Source organism: Poecilia reticulata, linkage group LG18 (assembly GCF_000633615.1).
Source record: "Poecilia reticulata strain Guanapo linkage group LG18, Guppy_female_1.0+MT, whole genome shotgun sequence".
In the NCBI taxonomy this organism is placed as follows: Eukaryota; Metazoa; Chordata; class Actinopteri; order Cyprinodontiformes; family Poeciliidae; genus Poecilia; species Poecilia reticulata.
This window is the reverse complement of record NC_024348.1, coordinates 14,008,591-14,026,909: the sequence shown is the minus strand read 5'-3', so window position 1 is coordinate 14,026,909 and position 18,319 is coordinate 14,008,591. Positions and strand designations below refer to the sequence as shown.

Sequence of the window (18,319 nt, the reverse complement as noted above, 5' to 3'; positions counted from 1 at the left end):
AAGAAAATGTGACTGCATTATATCAATTCAATTTAATATCCCTCCCAAAGTAAAATTAAATGTCACAAGTCGCATCAGTTGTTGTAGAGCACTGCTAATCCACCCCCTTTGCTTTTGCTGCTGCTCTTTACAGCCAAATATGTGATTCTTCAGGGTTCCTTGCATTAGAACCCGTCATGTTGGTTTCCTTCAAAGGGAAGGCATTTTAAGTTATGACACAAACTTCAGATTAATAAAGCATCTTTAATTTTCACATTAGGAATAGCCACCTGGTTAATAAATGTGCAAGTTTGCACAACCTCATCATGGTCAATCACTAATGACAAATCAAAGAGAAAAAACAGCTATTCAGTCTAGAAGGAAAAAAAAAAAAACAAGCTTATAACAGGATGCATAGAACTGTCCTTATGCAAATGAGAACAATTGATGTATTTTAAGTTTAGAAAAAAAAAGAAATAAATTGGATACAGAAATGATGCAGGCTGTGCATGTAAGGCAGAGATTCTTCTAAAAGATCCATATGAGTACAAGATCAATGTAAAGTATACCTGTTATATATCCGTCTTACTTCCTGAACATCATGACGCCTTCAATATGTTTTAATCAATTTAATACTGTAAGCAGGTGATTAACAAACTGGTGTTGTACTTCATCAATACTTGGAGTCACTGGCACTAATAATATATGGCAACATTCAAAATAGAACGGTGACCTTCTTCTGAACTTTAAGACTTTTAAATGACCATTAAGACAATTCTGTTTTAAATTATAGCTTTAAAAAAAAAAAAATCCCAACAATAATAATAGCCCGTATTTGGATTAATGAGAGTCACCTGTGATAATACAGAAGAGTCAGATTTCTGAGGCTTAACAGGAGTAAAAGTGTCGGGCAGGAAAACCTTAAAGTTTGGAGAACACCATCGTTTCATCTGGAAGTAACAGCGTTAAGATATTCTGCGACTATTGATCATATTTTGATGAATCAGAGGCTTCCTGGGTCTGGATTGTGATCACGAAAACATCTTTGGTTTCCCACCGCCTTCTTCCCGTCGTCTGCAAACAAAATATATATACATTTTTTTTTTTTACATTTAAAGGTTTGCCTTTTGTAGCGTTAGCTGAATTTCAGTCACCAATAATTCAGGGTGAAATAGGTTTTCTCTTGAGAAAACAGATGGCATTACATAACTGATTTAAGAAACTAAATAAATGCAATTAAATTTGAATTCTCCCCAAAATGTTTAACACTAACCTGAAGTTCTCACAATGTAGATCTCGAGCTCTGAGCGCAGACCTGGAGATGCCCATCCCTTGAGGAATGTGGTCCGGGTATCTCACAGCTATCTTTATGCCCTGCAGATCATAACCCTGAAAAAAAAAAAAAACGGATAATACATGGCAAGTTAGAGAACCACTGAAAAGGTCATTTATTCCAGAAATTATATTTAAACAAAACTCAAAGCTCGAAGTCAGCTCATCACAAAACCTGGAATAAAAAGGAGCATGAAAGTCGGGGACAGTTCCAGGATTTAATAATCATGTTGGAGACAAAATTCAAGAAAAGTAAACCCTGACCAAGAACTGAATGCATATTCTTTTCATCTGGCTGACATTAACATTTTTTTGTTCAACCGATACAATATTCTAATTTTCTAATAGATTGAACTCTGGAGGTTTGTAGCTTTTAGCAGTTTCTGCACATTTCAATCTTTCAGTAGATTTTTATTTTTCTTTGCACAGACCAGGCCGAGTCACTTTATACAACAATGCATCAAAAACAAAAACCCGCCGCAGTGCAGGATGGGCAGAGGATTCAGCGGCTTAACTTAGCAGAGATGGCATTTCTGCATTTAAAACAGAACTTCCTCAGATTTATTCATGCACAGGTTTTCTTTACGTTCACTGTCAGCAATGCATTGCTGCAGGAAAAAAAGATGTTGCACGATATATGTGCTTGAAATATCCGTCATTTCTGATGACGTCGGCCTCCTTCAGGTAACTTTTCAGAAATGTCAGACTGGGTTCGCAATGTTTCTTTTAAATTGCTTTGCATTGTGCTCTGAAAACCCTAAAGGTTTCAGAGCCCTGCACACGTTCATTTCGACTAGAAAATGGACGTGTGGGGGTCGAGAAGGACACATTTTTTGCGCTAGACTTTCTAAAGTTCACAATTTAACAAAAACTATGTCTCACCTTTATCTATTAAAATTTTAGATCAAACCTGGACAAGCAAATCAACAAATTATATACTTTTCCAGACTCAAAAAGCCTCAGGTTTTGTCATAAATCCAGCATAAAGTTGCATATATACTTACATGAAGGCGTCTGATGGCTTCATCGCAGTGCTCTTGTTTAGTAAAGTTCACAAAGGCACAACGTTTGACGGTAAGAAGCTTCACGCTGAAGACCGGACCGGCCCTGTAAAGGACAGAGTTCAGAAAATTCAGGAAGTGGATTTTAAATTGATCCACTTCTCTGGATGCATTTAAAACACATCGAAGAAGTGAAGTTAGGCGACCAGTATCAATCTTTTAAAAATTACTTGGTTTAAATAAAACAAAGGTTTTTCACAGTGGATGCTTTTTGTTGAAAGCACATCTGGGATGCAAACAGCCTACAGGACCATGAAGGGTTAAACTCCAGCTGCTAATATCAGATTAAACACTTAAAAGGCACCATAATCTAATTTGCTTAAAAACAACTAAAAATCGTGTTTATTTGATTTAGTTTTTCACCACTGTGTACATCTCAAATTGCTTAAAAAAAAAAAAAAAGTTAATATTATCAATTTTAGCTGACAGTAACATTTCATTTATCTCACGTTTAATTGTGACAGAAGTGGAATTTAACCGTCCGTGTTTCAAATTACCTTTAAGTGAAAGAAAACTCATTACCCTATTGTTGCCATGGGGACTCCAAAAATATGAACGTAACCGGAATATTTATTTTTGCAGCTGCAGGAATATTGTTGCTTTTTCCCCAAATAAAAGCAATTTGATCATGTTTTTGTGCTAATAAAATACCAAAATTGTATTTTTACGCAGTATTCATCGCGCCAGGTCTCGGACCAACCCATGCCCAGTGGGAGTTTTACACAAACATTTCTTACTTGCTAAACAGCTTGCTAATCATGGCTTCAGTTACTGGAAAACACAAGTTTCCCACCCAAACTGGAAACAACTCCCTGTTGGAGAAAAGAGAACATGTTAAATAAAAAAAATTTAAAAAATGATGATGTTGAATAAAACTGAAGTTTTGACCAGCTCGTGACTTTTCTCATAACAGGAAGTGATGAATTCAAACTCTCCAAACTACCGATGAAAGACACTAGATACTCACGGTGGGGTTCTATCACTATTTATCCTCCCAGCCTGGTTAGAAGCAGGCTTAGTCCGATTGTCAACATTGGGTATATTCTGAACGAGGCCTAAGGGTTTGTCCAGAAGAGGTTTCTTAGTTGCATCATGTGACTGGGCAGAAGCAACAGGCGCAGGACTAGAATTAGCAGAGAGAACAGGAGAGACTCCGGTGACGTTTGCTAGTTGAGCCGGTGGGAGAGATCCATTTAAAACGGCTCCTGAAAACACAAAAAGGGCCTTTAATCAGCGCTGCTTAGGTGGAACTGTCCACGATTCTCTCAAGTTATTTAAGCTGCAGTCCAGAATCGGCAGCTTTGGGACTCACCTGGTGGACGGTGTAATTTAGACAGAACCTCTAAGGCTTTATCTACAGAACCATGAATGATTAAAGCATTGGAGCTCTGCTCCCGGGTAAAACCGTGCGCCTGAACAGAAGAAGAAGTAGTCAGGAGAAACCAGCATAACAGTCCCACCTGTACATCTTCAGGATTTTTGCTTTAAATTTAACAATGTAGTTCTCCGTCACACACACACCATTAGTTGTATTATCTGAACCCGCATGAGCTCCTGGGCCGCCTCTGCATAGGAACTCTCTCGTTTCAGGACGTCCCTGAAGGCATCAGCGGCCTCTTTATACCTCTGGAAGAAAAGAGATAAAACCATTCGCTTAATCTGAATTGAGAGCGCCAGGGGTTTGCTTTGACAATCAGTCAAAACATGTATGAGCAGACGTCACGACTCGGTGATGTTCACACAAGGTCACAGTGAGGAGTCGGAACAACCTGAACTGATTAGAAGCTGCTCATAAAGCACCGTATACGTGCAAAAACATCGAGAAGGATAATTATATTAAAGCTTCACGGCTTCCCAATTCTTTACAACTCTACAAAGATTTATTCATTTGATGCTTTATAGAATGACCAGTCCCAACGTTATGAGTAAACCTCAGGAAACTGAGGCTCTTCATAGAAAGTCAACTGGGACTTTAAACTCTGTGTTGCTCAACTTTAAACAGACTGAAAACTGAGCAATCAGATATAGATTTTAGCCACACTAAAGCTTTTAATTACTTAAAATAAGCGGAGTCAAAAAGTCAAGAGGATTTTCCCCCAGACTGACGTTAAAAATCCAGATACTTTAAGCTGGGCAGATAGATGAGTTTTGTAGAAACGTCCAAACAATCAGAACGACTCATTACTTGCAGTATGCTTTCGTCCCACCGGTTAATTATTGTTGGATTTTTTTATGCATGTTGAGCTGAAAAATCTTACTGTGAAACATTTAACAGGGTTGCTGCTCATGTGAATACAAGAACAGGCTGCAGGGGTTTTTTTCCCCCCCTTGAATCCTTGAAGTGTTCCGAATTTCCTTTTTAAAATATGTTTTAATAATATTTTTGATATGGTCAGTGTTTTCTTTTTTTTTTTAAATGAGGTCCTTGACTCCAGTTTCTGTTTTCTTCCTACATTTAGTTTTTCTCTCGGATAAATCAAATATTTTAACAGAATTTGAGTTGAACTGTAGGTGGAAACTCCTCACGGTCAGATTAATTATCCAAAGGACTCACAAACCATAACAAATGACATCACACTGACCACCATCATCTTATTACCTTTAGACCTGCTAGAGCTTTGCCTTTTCTAAAGAGACCTTTCACCCATCCTGGAGAAACGCTGAGCGCCAACTCTGCATCCGTCAGCGCCTTCTCATACTCCTGCATCTTTTCAAAACAGAAGGAGCGATTCCCAAACAACCTGCAACAAAAAAAACAGTTCAAATGTTGCATAAAGGCCAGTGATTGGAAGAGATTTTTATTTATTTTTTTATTAGTGTAGCATGTTCTTACTTAAACTCTTTAGGGTTGTACTTAATTGCATCTGTGAAATACTTCACAGCCATGCCATAATCTCCTGTGCTGGCAAATTTATTTCCAATAACTAAAAGAGAAAATGTTTTCGTTATGTTCGACCCGTGAGAAGAAGGTGAAGGTTTAACATTGAACAGATTGAAACTTACTTGCGAGATCGGTACTTATTTTTATATTATCTTCTGCAGAAGGAGTGCTGGGGACGACAGAATCCTGTTTAAAAAATAAAAATTTAAAATCTGCATTTAAAGAATGTAACGTTTTATTTTCCTCCTGAATCTGACTCTTCTGAGAGGCTCCCTACCTTTTGCTGTGCCCCCTTCGCATCCTCTTTATCCTCAGACGTTTTAACAGGAACACTTTTAGACTTCTCCTTCTCTGGAGTCTTCTTTTTGTCCTTTTTATCCGATTTGAGCTTTAGCTCCACTTTACGCTGCGCTATGAGAGCCGCTTTGGTCACAAAAGAACTGTTCATATCCAGTTCCTTAAGATAAGTATAAAAGAAATACAAAAAATGTAAAAAATTTGCATGAATGTGAAAGTCCGTTTCGGAAGCTTTATGGAACTTGTTCAAATGTGCATCCCTGAAATGGATTTAGCAACTAAAATGCAAACAGACATTTCAAGTTGTACCTCGAAATCGTGCGAGTCATTTTTGTCGTCTTCGTCGTCGCTGGATTCCTGTCCGCTGCTGCTGCTGTCGCTATCCGTGTCTTTAGCTGCAGCCAAGTTCTTCTTCTTCTCATCGTCATTAACAGATTTACTCTCCTCTGACTCTTCCGCAGCGTCTCCCTGCGCAACAATGAAAACACGTGTGAAGGATTCAAGAACCAGAGAGATCATTTCCACGCCATCTCGTCTTGAAGTTGTGCTCACCTCTTCAGGTTTCCCGGGGTTTTGTTTCACCTTCTCCATTTGTTTTCTTTGCTTCTGTTTCTGTCGGACAGAAATAAACGCAGCGTCTCTCAGCATCTCACCCCTTCCTCCACGGCTCGCGCCGAAAAAAAACCCTGTCACTCACCTGTTTCTTAAGCCGCTTTTTCTCTGCCTTTTCTTTGCTCTTTTTAGTTTCTTGTAATAATCGAGCTTTTCGTTCAGAATCCTAGCGCGGCAGAGCAGAGACACCCGAGTCAAACCGGATTCGAGGGATTTCATCGAACCTTTCAAACGCAGAGTAAAGGTGCACTCACGCTCTCCTTCGTCTGAACTTTATAAGACGGCGGGCTGGAGTTGCCGCGAACTGAAGAGTAGTAATGTAGAGGGGACTGATAAGAAGAGCTGGACGCTCTGGTAAGGTCTCCGCTCAAAGTATTGCGAGTGTAATGTTGATTAAAGCTGTGACGACGGTGAGGCCAGCTGTCATAATCGTCCACATCTAGCTCTGCATCATATTCAATACCTGCGGGGAGCAAAAACCTTTCGTTTACACACTAAAATACCGACGAATATGACGGAAACATCTCTTTATTCCCTTACCGAGAAGGCCACATGTTATTATCCTCTGCATTTGAGGCTTGTGACCAAATAAGCCCACAACTTTTTGCTAAATGACAGGAGAGAGAGAGAGAAGGACACACAGTCAGATTAGGTCAGCATGTAAAAATGTAAAACTTCGACAGTCAAACTAAATCCAGTTTTCAAGGCCGTCTGAAGCTCTGCCTTAGTTTGTATTCTTCGGCTGCAGCAGGATTTAAGATTCTGACGCGGAGCTTTTTCAAGGTTTCACTTTCCGTTATCCAGGAAAACCTAACTCAACAGATGAGCTCCTTTTATTGCATGTGACACACGAACACAAGGAAGAAAGCAAACCTGGAATTCATGTGCCGGTCATTTTTAAATCCACAGGACAAACAAAATAAATCACTGCCACATGCAGGGGTGGGGAAAAAAGTCACAAATTATAGATTAATGTAGCTTTTGAGACGATGAAACAATGTGATTTCAACTGTGTTTCTGACTAGAAATATATTACTGAAGGCAACATCAAAAATATTGCTCCAGAATTTTGACATTACTTTACTCTGAAGAGTTTCTCATTTTAAATGACATTTCTGCCATTATTTCAGTCTTCATTTGTTCTTAATAGTCTATTGCTATTTTTCTATACACAAATATAGGCATCTTATTATTGAGTATCCCACTCAATTGCACATTTGATCCATGTATGCTATCTTTAATATTTTCCCTGTGAAATGTATAATTACTTACAGTGTTTTAGTTTTTATACTTTTACTGCAGTTGAATCTGCATGTTTACATAAACCGTTGACTTACTGCTTGATCAGAAAAATGTTCCCCACTGTGGGAAAAGAATACATTTAATCTATTCTAAAAAATAATAATAAAATAAAGCTTACTTCTCAACATCCATTATGTTGAACAGTCGCGAAAAATAGCTTAAACAACAAAGTAACAGTAGAAACACAGCATTTACATTGTTGTTATCACCGGTTAACTAATCAAGAGAACTATTTCTTAGCAGCAGTGCAGAGATACTGTTGTTTGTTTTTCTAGGTCACACAAACCAATCTTTCAGCAAAACAATACATCAGAGATTGTGCTTACAAAGGCTTCTGTTGAAATATGCACAACAACAACCAGTAAGCAGCAACTACAAAACAATGCTAGCATATAAAAAAACAAAAAAAACAAAACAAAATGGAAGCAGCCATGTTGCAAACTCCCAGCACTGAGCAAAGAAAAGGCAACTTGCCAAGCTTTTTACGTAGTTACTCATCAGTTCTGGGGAAATGGCGACATTAGTTTATTTTTAGGAAGTAGCTAGATTTGAAAGGTTATTTAATCGTTTACGCTTATTTTCGTCCATTTGTTGCATAAAACAAATATTGATACACCAGTAAGTGAACTGGTGACCAAAATGAGATGGCCAACTTTAGATGTGCGGCTCAGAAGCTCAAGAATCCCACTATTTCATAACAGTGAAGGCATCATTTTTACATAGCTACCATCTTGTGCTGAAGAAGTTGTTACTGAGTGAAAAGTGCTCAACATGAGTAATTTTCAGATTCAATTAAGTGTAAGAAACTATTAAAGAGAGAGAGAAACAATTTTGACTACAAGTCTACAGTTCATGAAGCCGTGTTTCTAACATAAATGATTCAGGATAAAAGTCATTTTGAATGTTGCTTATGAATCACAATACAAAACAAAAATCTGAATAATCCAAAATAATTATTGGCAATTCAAATGTTTACAAAAACCACATCTACCATATTTCACCTCCCACCAATTTCTCTCTCAAAACTTAAATATGCTAACATAAAAGTAAGTTGGATTTTTCCCTCAAATGTAGTTTTGAATTAACTAAAAATGACAAATGTAGTACATCTAGTGTTAAACTACCTAAGCTATCAATAGGATTTGATTTTTTTAAATACAAACTCAAAACAGAAGTGCTGAACTTTTAAAAGACATAATTTAAAGAACAAAGCAAATGCAACGATCGATTTAGTCACACTTTCCATTGATGTTTTAGGTTAAAAACAAACATCAGCTAAATTTAGGTATGATCAAAATAAGTAGGTGTATTTTGTCTTTTGAAAAAGTTTATTGGGATGAAAACGAGGCCAGATTTTAGGTTCAATTCAGGACAACAGCTGCTACTTTCAAGGCCGTTCGCTCAATGCGACACATTCCATTAGCTTTCAACTACGACCAAAACAACAGTGAAAATGTTACTTACGATCATATGAATATCCGTAAACTCTGAAAAGCAGGAGAGACAGTGCATTTTAACGGTTAGGCTTTAATGGTAAAGTCATTTATCTACATTTAAGTTAAGTGTTACTCCAATCTATTCGAGTCAACTAGCATGCTAACTGCACTAGCCACCAACTTCTAAACAAGTCCAAATGAGCATTTTCTTACCGGTTTCATCGTTAAATACCTGCATGTTTAGTATCACACACCGGAGATCGACGTCTCATACACTTCTAATCAACTAATGAGCTTCTAAAACAAATAATATAGCAAGCGCCAGTTTCAGCAGCTTTCAACGTGAGCTGCGTTTTTGTCTCGGCGCGCTCTGAACTCTTCTCAGCATCCGGTGAGGAAGAAGAGGAAAGCTAAGCATGGACGTCATGGATTTTGCCAATGGGCGTTTCGGTGGTGTTTCAGGATTCGGATCATTTGGCGCTACATCAGTCGGATCTTTCGGATCCTGGGCTATTCTAACGACATAGAAGCACGTTTAATATTTAATTGACAGACCCACTTCGCTTTAGTAAGTAACCACGACAACTTCACATTTAGTGACCATAACAGAAGTTTATATTACATGTATTAAAACTGTTAAAGCACACTTAAAAACACAAGTAATTACTGGTAAGTGTCTGCCTGATGTCCGCTGCTTTAAAATCTAAACAAGCAGTTTGAGTCGGAAGTCGGTTCCTTTCCAAAACGAGACGGCAGATCAAATTGACTCTGTCACCACCGACCCATCATTTAAGGCATTGTTTACAAACGAAACTTATCATTCCGCCCCCTTCTGGTTATTTTAGTAATTACCACCTGTGTTTACCCCTTTATTTTCTGCTTACTCCAAAACTTCAGTATTGTAGGCAAAACCGGACAAGTAGCAGTAGAATCCATTTCAGTATTGATCACGGAAAAAACATTAAGTCTTACAAAAAGCAAACTAAAAGCAAAACAAGTAATGAGTGAGGTTTATTGCTTATTTTCCTTTTTCCAACCTCATGTATATCGCACGATAAAATACATCATTCTGTTATGGAGGCCAATAACCCCCATGGGAGATGTTTGTCATTGTTGATTTATGAAAACTTATAAGTGAAACCTGTAAATTTTTAAAAAGTGTTTTATTATCATTTCTTTTGGGTTAAAGAAATAACCAGGCTAGACTGGTTCAGCCATGTTGCATGTTTTTCTTTGTGGATAATGGCTCTTCCTATCGTTTGGTGGATTTTCAAAACTTTACAGATGAAGCAAATCCTTTCCAGACAGATGGGGGTCAGCTTCTCATGTGTACTTAATTATCTTTAGATTGGAGTATCATGTTTTCATTTTTTCTTTTCTTAGAACCTTTAGACTACTTCATGCTGTCAGATTGTACTTAAGTGATTTCTTGATTCTATAAAATGCTTTTAATCAATGTTATTCTCCACATTATTCTGTGAGAAGTTGGAATATTTAACTGTTCTAGTAGCCAAACTTTGTGTTTGACTGATCCATATCCTTAATATACTAAGCAGTTTCCAAATACCAATAATCTATTAATAAAATGTAAAAAAAAAAAAGGTGATTATGGCATTATAATGGAGTAAAGCAGAGGAAGTTAATTTCACTATAAAAATTTAATGCTTCATTCACTTCATTATCTCTGTACACACATCCAGAAATCATTTTCTGAATAATTTAGGAATGAGAAAACTCCCATAGTTTCAAACTACGGGTATTATTCAGATAATTAGGAAAAATAACATCAGTATTTTTCTTACAGTGCATTAATGTTAAAATGTGTAACTGGTAATTCTTAATATAAACCATGAAACCAATTTCCAGCAATCCTCAAACAGCAAAACATTATTATGTTGTTTGTCAACTTCTGTCGCAGGCCTTTAAAATGAGTGAAAAGTCAGTTGCAGTTCCAGCTCCCACTCTGGTATGAGAAATAATCCATCAAAATCTCTTTACTATTAAGATTTAGGACTAAAACCCTGAGTTAAAAACTAATAATTGATCAGTCCCCACATTTAAAATAAGAAGCAGCAAAATGATTCTGTCACAGCAGAAAGTCTGGACAAATGTACCATCGGTTGTCATGTACTCCTGCTAGTTTCCGTGGTGAGAATCTGTTACTCCACGATCCTTCCGTGGCGAACAGAATAGGCGATGAGTCTGTGGTAGGCTGAGAGGAGGAGGATGACGCCCAACACCACCATACCGCAGATGAGGCTGAAGGCCCAGCGAGGTCCCAGGAGGGTGTAGACGTGGGAGACGAAGACGGGACCGAGTGTTCGCGCCCCGCTCCCCGAGGCGGTCAGCCAGCCCATGTACACACCCTGGAGACATGAAAACACACTGAGCCTCACTGAACGCATCATAACTGCTTCAACTTATCGAAAACACTCCTGAACTTTTCACCTGAGGTTTTGGTCCAAGGATTTTGGAATAAAGCGTGTAGGACATCACATTGCAGGCCGGGTAGCCCACCCCGATGAGAAAGTCTGATGAGATGTACTGTGCGAGGTAGATGGCTGGGATGGTCTGACACCAGGTCTGCTCGTACGGGCAGCCTGTGGGCTCCACGGTGCCGTTGCCAACTAAACTGCCCCCAGACACTTGACTGACCAAAGAGTTGTTTTTCAGGTCTGCATTTTGGTGAAAGGAAGAAAAACTCAAGTTCAAATCCAGATTTCTTCCTCAACATTTTCCCTATTGTTTCCCCACAGATTACCTGCCCACTGGATTTTGGGGAAATGATTTCCCCAGGGAAGCAAAACAATGAAGCCACAGAATATGATGCCAAAACCTGCAAGCAACACGGGGCGATCCCCAAACCTGGAAGGAGAGAAAGTAACTTCGTCATGACCCAAATTCAGCCAAACTAAAACATATCCTCTGTTTAGACAGGAAGCATTTACCTCAAAGCGGCTGCTTTTACCAAAAGAAACACCAGGATTGATTGAAATCCGATGCCGACCATAATAATACCGTTGTACAGAACGGCTTCTTTCCTCGTCCAGGCGAACATGTCCATGGACAGAGGAGTGGCAATTCTGGAGAATAAGAACTGTTAGGACTTTCCTCCAACCCAGCAGGTGTGTGTTGTGTGTTTACAACACACGCTAACAGGTGTGTGTTTACCTGCGTGAGTATTTCAGGTAAATATTTCAGTGCAATACTTACGTTTCAAACACAGCGAAGATGAACATGACGATGAAGAACAACACGTTGGAGGTCACAACAGCCACCTGGTCGATGGTTTCCACAGATTCATCAAGGATATCGACTGTGTCTGAACAAAGAAGAAGAACATTTGAATAATTAAAAATAAAAACTGAAACTGATCTATACACTTATCTGGATTTTTTTTCTTAACTTTATTACCTTGTGTACCAATTTAAGTTAAGCTGCAGGTTTTAATTAACTTATGACGCACTTAAAATCTTACGTGCAATGGCTGTTTCCATACATTTAGAGACAGAGTTGGAACCCTTATGACTGGTAATATCAGTTACCTGTATTTAAAAGCAACTTTAGAAAATTAAGCAGTATGGTTGCAAAAAAACATAACTAGTTCTTACTGTTAAGCTGAAGGTAAAAATCTCATTCCAGAAGATCCACTTATTCAGATCTCATTTGATCAAATCCCATACACCCTATTTTTTTGTTCAACGTGTAAATAAAATAACAAAATAAGCAACAAAGACTTCAGACAACCAATACCTTCTGAGGTGTAGTTGATAGATCTGATGTGCTTTCCATCTTCATTTACACGGTGCTCTCTGGTGGCAAAAACATAAGAATATTAAAGATTTTAGATGAAAAACAATGCAGCAACTTCACAGCAGTCACACTGGTATTCCAGCAGTTGCTAGTTTCTTCCACTTGAGGGCAGTGTGGGCCTGATGGTTGAAACTTGGACTAAACTGGTTGTTCGAGTAGGATAACGATCCCAACCCCATGTCAGAGCTGGTTATAGAATAGATGACGTAGTTTAACATTAAGCTTTTGGAAAGTCCTGAGCTAAAATATATTGACCGTGTGTTATGGACTATGCTTATAGATCAAAAAATTAGTCAATTTAAAAAAGAGCAGATTGAAGTAATAAGACAATCTGCAAGAGCTGACTTCAGTGGAGCAAAGTTTGTCCATTTTTAAGCGGTTCAGTGGAGAAAACAGTGATGTGTTCTGAATTTGTTGTCCTCACATTTTGAAATAGCAACACACACATGAAATAAAGATGAAATAAACTGACTTGAGCACCAGCAGAACCAGCAGGATGTTGATGAGTCCGAAAAGTGCAGCCAGTAAAGCCGGCGTGGTGTACATGTTGAGCTGCAGGTCTAGGAACTTCACCGTGACGCCGTTTTCTCCGATGAAAGACAGGCATGCCTGCAGAGCTGAAACCCACAAACACAGACATGAACATGAACACGTCTTTCTTCTTCAGAGTTATTCTCCACACCCAGAGCAGCTCCGCATGAAGCACCTGGTCCGAGGATGAAGCCCAGTGCCTGACAGGCGCTCATGTTTGCCATGGCTCCAGTCCTTTCTTTCAGGGACGTAGCCCCGGCGACATACGACCTCCCAACGGCAACATTACCTGAAGGGAACAAATCGAATATCACTGTGCATGAAATGGAAGCAGAGACATCTCTATTTAACACCAGGTCAGATTTTCAGCGTTGTAAGAAATCATGAGCCAGAAGAACGGATTCCCACCTGCTCCAAAGCCAACAAATGCTCTGGACATGAGCATGTGGTACTTGTTATTGGTTTTGGGCAGATACGCGTAGGCATAGTAGATATTGGCAGCCAGGTTGATGAAGATGGAGCACACCAGCGGCTCCCTGCGCGGCCGGTGATTAGACCACAGCCCAAACAGAGGCGAGGCCACCATCTGACCCAGACTGTAGGCTGCAACCATCCAACCCAGGAAGCTGGCGTCTGCGCTGCTGTCGACCTGCAACACGAGACAACAACGAGACCGACTTACTAAAATACAACACTGTCTGAAGCAAGTAACTTCAAAAGTATGGATAAAAAAAAGTATCTTTCTTTTTGTGTCTTTTTTGTAATAAATGATGCCTCATATCTAAACAATGATTCTTCAAAAGGTAATTCAAATGAACAAAATATTCTATTTTTGTCCACAACTGATTTTCTAAGACTTTCTTTACTACTTCTTTCATTTCCCTTTTTTCCATTTATTTGTGGTCACTGTGGTTTTATGCAGAAAGCGAACACTTTCTCTCAACCTAAAAATAAAAAAACAATTCCAACAAACTGAAAATTGAAAGCATTCCATACCTTCTGCAAATAGGGCCATAGTGATGTGATGACAATTGTGAAGCCTGAGCAGAGACAAGAAACGGAGATGATCTACAAGCTGTCAAAGATGGTGAACATGGATTTGTTAGAAGGGATACAGAAGTTGCAAAGTTAAAACTTTCATCTGTTACAGAGAGAAACTCGTGATCAAGCCCACTCTCCAGATGTAGTGATGGACTCAGACCTGAACCATCATAGATGCATAAAGCCAGTTACAAAGTCGGCCTTCTATCATCTGAAGAACAATTTCCAGGCTTAAAGAACTAATGACCCAACAAGATCTTTCTTCCATGCATTGATATTTAGTCGTATTGATTTATTAAAAGATCACTGCATAACAGGTTTAATAACTTAATGGTAGATGGATTGAATAGCATCCTATGCTAATAGTTAGTTGCTTACAAAGATTTCTTTCTTCAACTGGTCCAACCTGGTGGATGTGACGGTCTTGAGCTCTGGTATTTCTGGTTAAACTGGTTTTAATAGAAGGCACTGCTGCAACTGATCACCTTTGATTTATAGAGCCAGATCTAGATACTGTGTTTTCATTCCTTTATTTGTATTTATTGTATCTAATTTATTTACATTACAGTTAGTTATCTTGTAATTTATCTGATTAACAACAATATACCTAAAGCAAATTTAATATTCTGTCACTTTATAGTGGTTTAAAATGTAACTTTTATTTTACATGGATCTAAAAAAAAAAAAAACTGGTATTAAAAAGTTCCTAGAATTTGTTTCAAAACGTGAATCCATACAGATTCATTACACGTAGAGTGATGCATTTCAAGTGTTTATCTCTGGCAATTCTGATAAATGTGAATTACATCTAATGAAAATCTAATATTCAGTTTTTCAGGAATTTAGGATGTTACACAAGATCAATAAAACCTAAAAAGTCAGTGTAATGAAACATATCTCCATGGACCAAAGCTGCAGAGACTGTAAAATAGCATCCCCTCTATGTCAATGTTAAGAATATTGTAGTCACAAAGTACTGCTTTAACACTCAATTTAGTTAGTGGAAGAGAAAGTGTGATGAAAATCCCCTAACAGGATTGTGAAGTGAAGTCCTTTCAGGGACTGGATGGTTGCTCAGCGGTCTAAAGTCCTCTTTTCATAAAAAAGTACATTCTGCACTTGAGTTCCTACTACGCCGACACTACCAATACCAGCTTTCATTACCCATGGTATCATTGTGCTTCATCTGCAAACTGGCCAGAGCTAAACCCCACAGAATTTCCATATTGTACTGCAAAGACAAAGATGAGACTGTATTGTGAGAATGATGATGTATGTATTAACAGCCCTTTGTTGCATTGGTTTAAAGAGTAATCTGGTCATTTCCAGAACAGAATTTTAGCTTTCAAACTGAACTACTGAAATAAGTTATCTTTTTGATTATCTTCTATTATTGAGATCCACTGGTATAGTTTTATTAAAAATGTTCTGCTCCTTTTTGCTAATTTTCCATCCCTTTAAAGCCAAACCTTTTTCATATTTACGTTATCCAACACATTTGTCACCAGTTTTCAGATCAGTCGTCTTGTGGAACTAGACAGACCAGGTGTGTCCGCACAAAAGGGGACAAAAGTCATGGGAGCTTTCCTCACCTACGCTGCTGAGAAACATTGTGAAGTACATGACCCGGATGGACCTCCACCGGCTTCTGTAGTCCCCATCCTGGGAGTCATCGCTGCATCCAGACAGGAACAACGATTTGTGGTTTAAAATTATTTAATACAGTAATACAAACACATTTAAAATCTGGCTTCACGCATTCTTGGTGGTAAAAATGGACCCTGTGAACTCTGTACTCACCTGCTTGCATCGTCCCGGAGCAACGGAGTGGTGTCGTCTGGGTCAAGATGTGACATTTTAACTAATTAAGTAATCTAGAGAAAGTCCCGGTGGTGTCCTAAGTCGCCATGTATACGAGGGTCAGTGAACTAGCCGGGGCTCAAAGTAGACTCCTGCTCTTCCGGAAAGCTTCTAGAAGCTAGCTAGACTTGCAGATAACCTCAGCCACACAAAATAACACTTCAGCTGCAGACATTAATAAGCTTAGCAAATGCTGCACATATTGTTGAAAAGAGGCGTTTCTAACCGATGTTAAAGCCCCAAAAAAGCAGCACGTAACACAAAACCTGACAGAACTGGACTATGATACCATGGCAGCGCAACTTCATGTAGGTCCAATAAATAAACTAATGTCCGGTTATATCTTACAAAATAAGACACAAAACAGAAAAGCTATTGAATTTGACTTTAAATGCAGCATTTTAAAGTAATTTAAACAGTTAAATATTTATCTAAATGAACACACTGGATAATCTGCTTATGTTTTAATTTTAATTTCTTTGTCTTTAACAAGTGCCTGCTTTTGTTTTGAAACCCAACACTACGTAACGCTTGTGTCATTTCCGCCTAAATACTTTTAACTTGACGCAGCGCGCTCGCTCACGTGAGAACGCGAACACAAACATTGCGGTCTCTCTCTGACAGTTTTGTGTCAAGATCAAAAGTGAAGCACCAGATATCACAGCAGAAACCTTGATGGAGTCCTCGGTTATTAATGTGAAGAACAAAACAGCACAGCAGTTGATATGCATTTAATTAGACTTCAGCTGTTCAGAATACTGCTTAAGAATCCGGAGAGTTTTATAAACTGACATTAAACTCTTATATAACATTAACATTACACCCAGATTGAGGATGGTTTAAAAATACACAATTCTTCTCTTTATTTTGATATTAACAGGGGAGGAAAAACTGGTGCTAAACATGTTGCTTGTAGAAATAAATGTATTATGTTCTCTATGTGAAACGTAAATGATTAGAGTGGGAAAACACACACACACACGCACGCACGCATACATACGCATGCACGCCCCCTTCCCCCACCCCCGGCCAATGGTTCGGATCATTTTACTATCAGACAAAAATAAGATGAACCTAAAAGCAAAATGAAGTTTTCAAATGATCATTTATTAAAAGAAAAAAAAAATCATGGCTTATACTTATTATTAGTCACTCTAAGGTCAATTTAGTAATCATTTTGTTGAGTAAAAAACAGCCCCAAACAAGATTAAACAAAGATTAATTCTATTTATGACGTGCTTACAGGAATGAATGTTCAAAATATATTATCTAAACTGATAAAATGTCAAGTTTTTCCCAGAAATTAACCGTTTTCTCAGGAGTTTAAAGAAGGTTTTTTTATTATTGAACCACAAGTTATGAGACCTAGAAATATTGTAAAGGGGAGAATTTGGGAGAAAGAAGAATTAAAATAGCCTAAACCGTTACATAAATTTCTTCAGAAAATCCCTTAAGCTGAAGAGCCAGAATGTGTTATGATGGTCAGGATCTTGTGCTAAAACCTGATGAACTGAACTGGATCTCTAAAGCCGTTCTTTTCTCAAGCTTGGTTGATGAAAGAATCAACTTTATCACAACAGGTATTCAAACTGAATAATTTCTGTTAAGATAATCATTAATTTAATACAGTGTTGGTCAAATTAATTCTGACTCTAATGGGCAAGGTTCCAGAGATAAAGAGCCATCACCAGGCCTCTATCAGCCAATAAAAAGCAGACTTGATGAAACGTGTGTCTTGTGTTAGTCCTATGTGAAGTGAATTCTTTTCATTTTCTTGTCATGTTCTTTAGAGATAAGATGGAAAAAAAGAATGTAAAAAATATCATTGCAGATAAAATGCAATCTCCAGGCTGAAGTTGTTTATCCTTTAACTTTTCCAACACCTTATGAATCTACTGAGTAAATACACACCTTCCCTTCAGAGTTTAACATATTAATCACCATTTAAAGTCATTTAATCCTAAATCATTTGAAAAAGCTACCTGAATATGGAGAGCCATTTCAGCCAAAATTAAATAAATAAATAAATGGGTGAAATAAATAAAAAATGAGTAAAATAAATCAAAAAATGAAGAAAATGAGTGAAATAAATAAATAATTTGTTAAATAAATAATTTAGCTTTTTCATTAACCCATTTTTTCATTTATTTATTTTTCATATTATCAATTTCTCA

General features: G+C 38.0%; 2 protein-coding genes across 3 annotated transcripts; both read right to left on the bottom strand.

The window, feature by feature from the left end:
- Positions 1-223: 223 nt before the first annotated feature.
- On the bottom strand, positions 224-9,298 carry LOC103480653 (tetratricopeptide repeat protein 31-like). 2 transcript variants are annotated; one of them, XM_008435678.2, is made up of 18 exons: positions 9,133-9,298; positions 8,929-8,951; positions 6,703-6,769; positions 6,417-6,625; positions 6,248-6,328; positions 6,103-6,162; positions 5,860-6,018; positions 5,531-5,710; positions 5,376-5,439; positions 5,206-5,296; positions 4,972-5,113; positions 3,894-3,998; positions 3,685-3,784; positions 3,340-3,577; positions 3,110-3,184; positions 2,316-2,418; positions 1,253-1,368; positions 224-1,053 (listed from the first exon to the last, which is right to left on the bottom strand). In XM_008435678.2, the coding sequence occupies exons 1-18, from the start codon at positions 9,170-9,172 to the stop codon at positions 1,011-1,013; spliced, it is 1,896 nt and encodes a 631-aa protein (XP_008433900.1). In that variant the 5' UTR covers positions 9,173-9,298; the 3' UTR covers positions 224-1,010. The 2 variants fall into 2 exon arrangements, with proteins under 2 accessions (XP_008433900.1, XP_008433901.1); XM_008435679.2 differs by having other exon boundaries at positions 9,114-9,297.
- Positions 9,299-9,895: 597 nt separating this feature from the next.
- On the bottom strand, positions 9,896-16,452 carry mfsd8 (major facilitator superfamily domain containing 8). The gene is made up of 12 exons (XM_008435677.2): positions 16,086-16,452; positions 15,878-15,960; positions 14,241-14,284; positions 13,653-13,893; positions 13,420-13,533; positions 13,186-13,330; positions 12,654-12,712; positions 12,114-12,222; positions 11,849-11,983; positions 11,662-11,765; positions 11,349-11,575; positions 9,896-11,266 (listed from the first exon to the last, which is right to left on the bottom strand). Exons 1-12 carry the CDS (start codon positions 16,139-16,141, stop codon positions 11,060-11,062), a joined length of 1,524 nt encoding a protein of 507 aa, XP_008433899.1. The 5' UTR covers positions 16,142-16,452; the 3' UTR covers positions 9,896-11,059.
- Between the last annotated feature and the right edge of the window lie 1,867 nt (positions 16,453-18,319).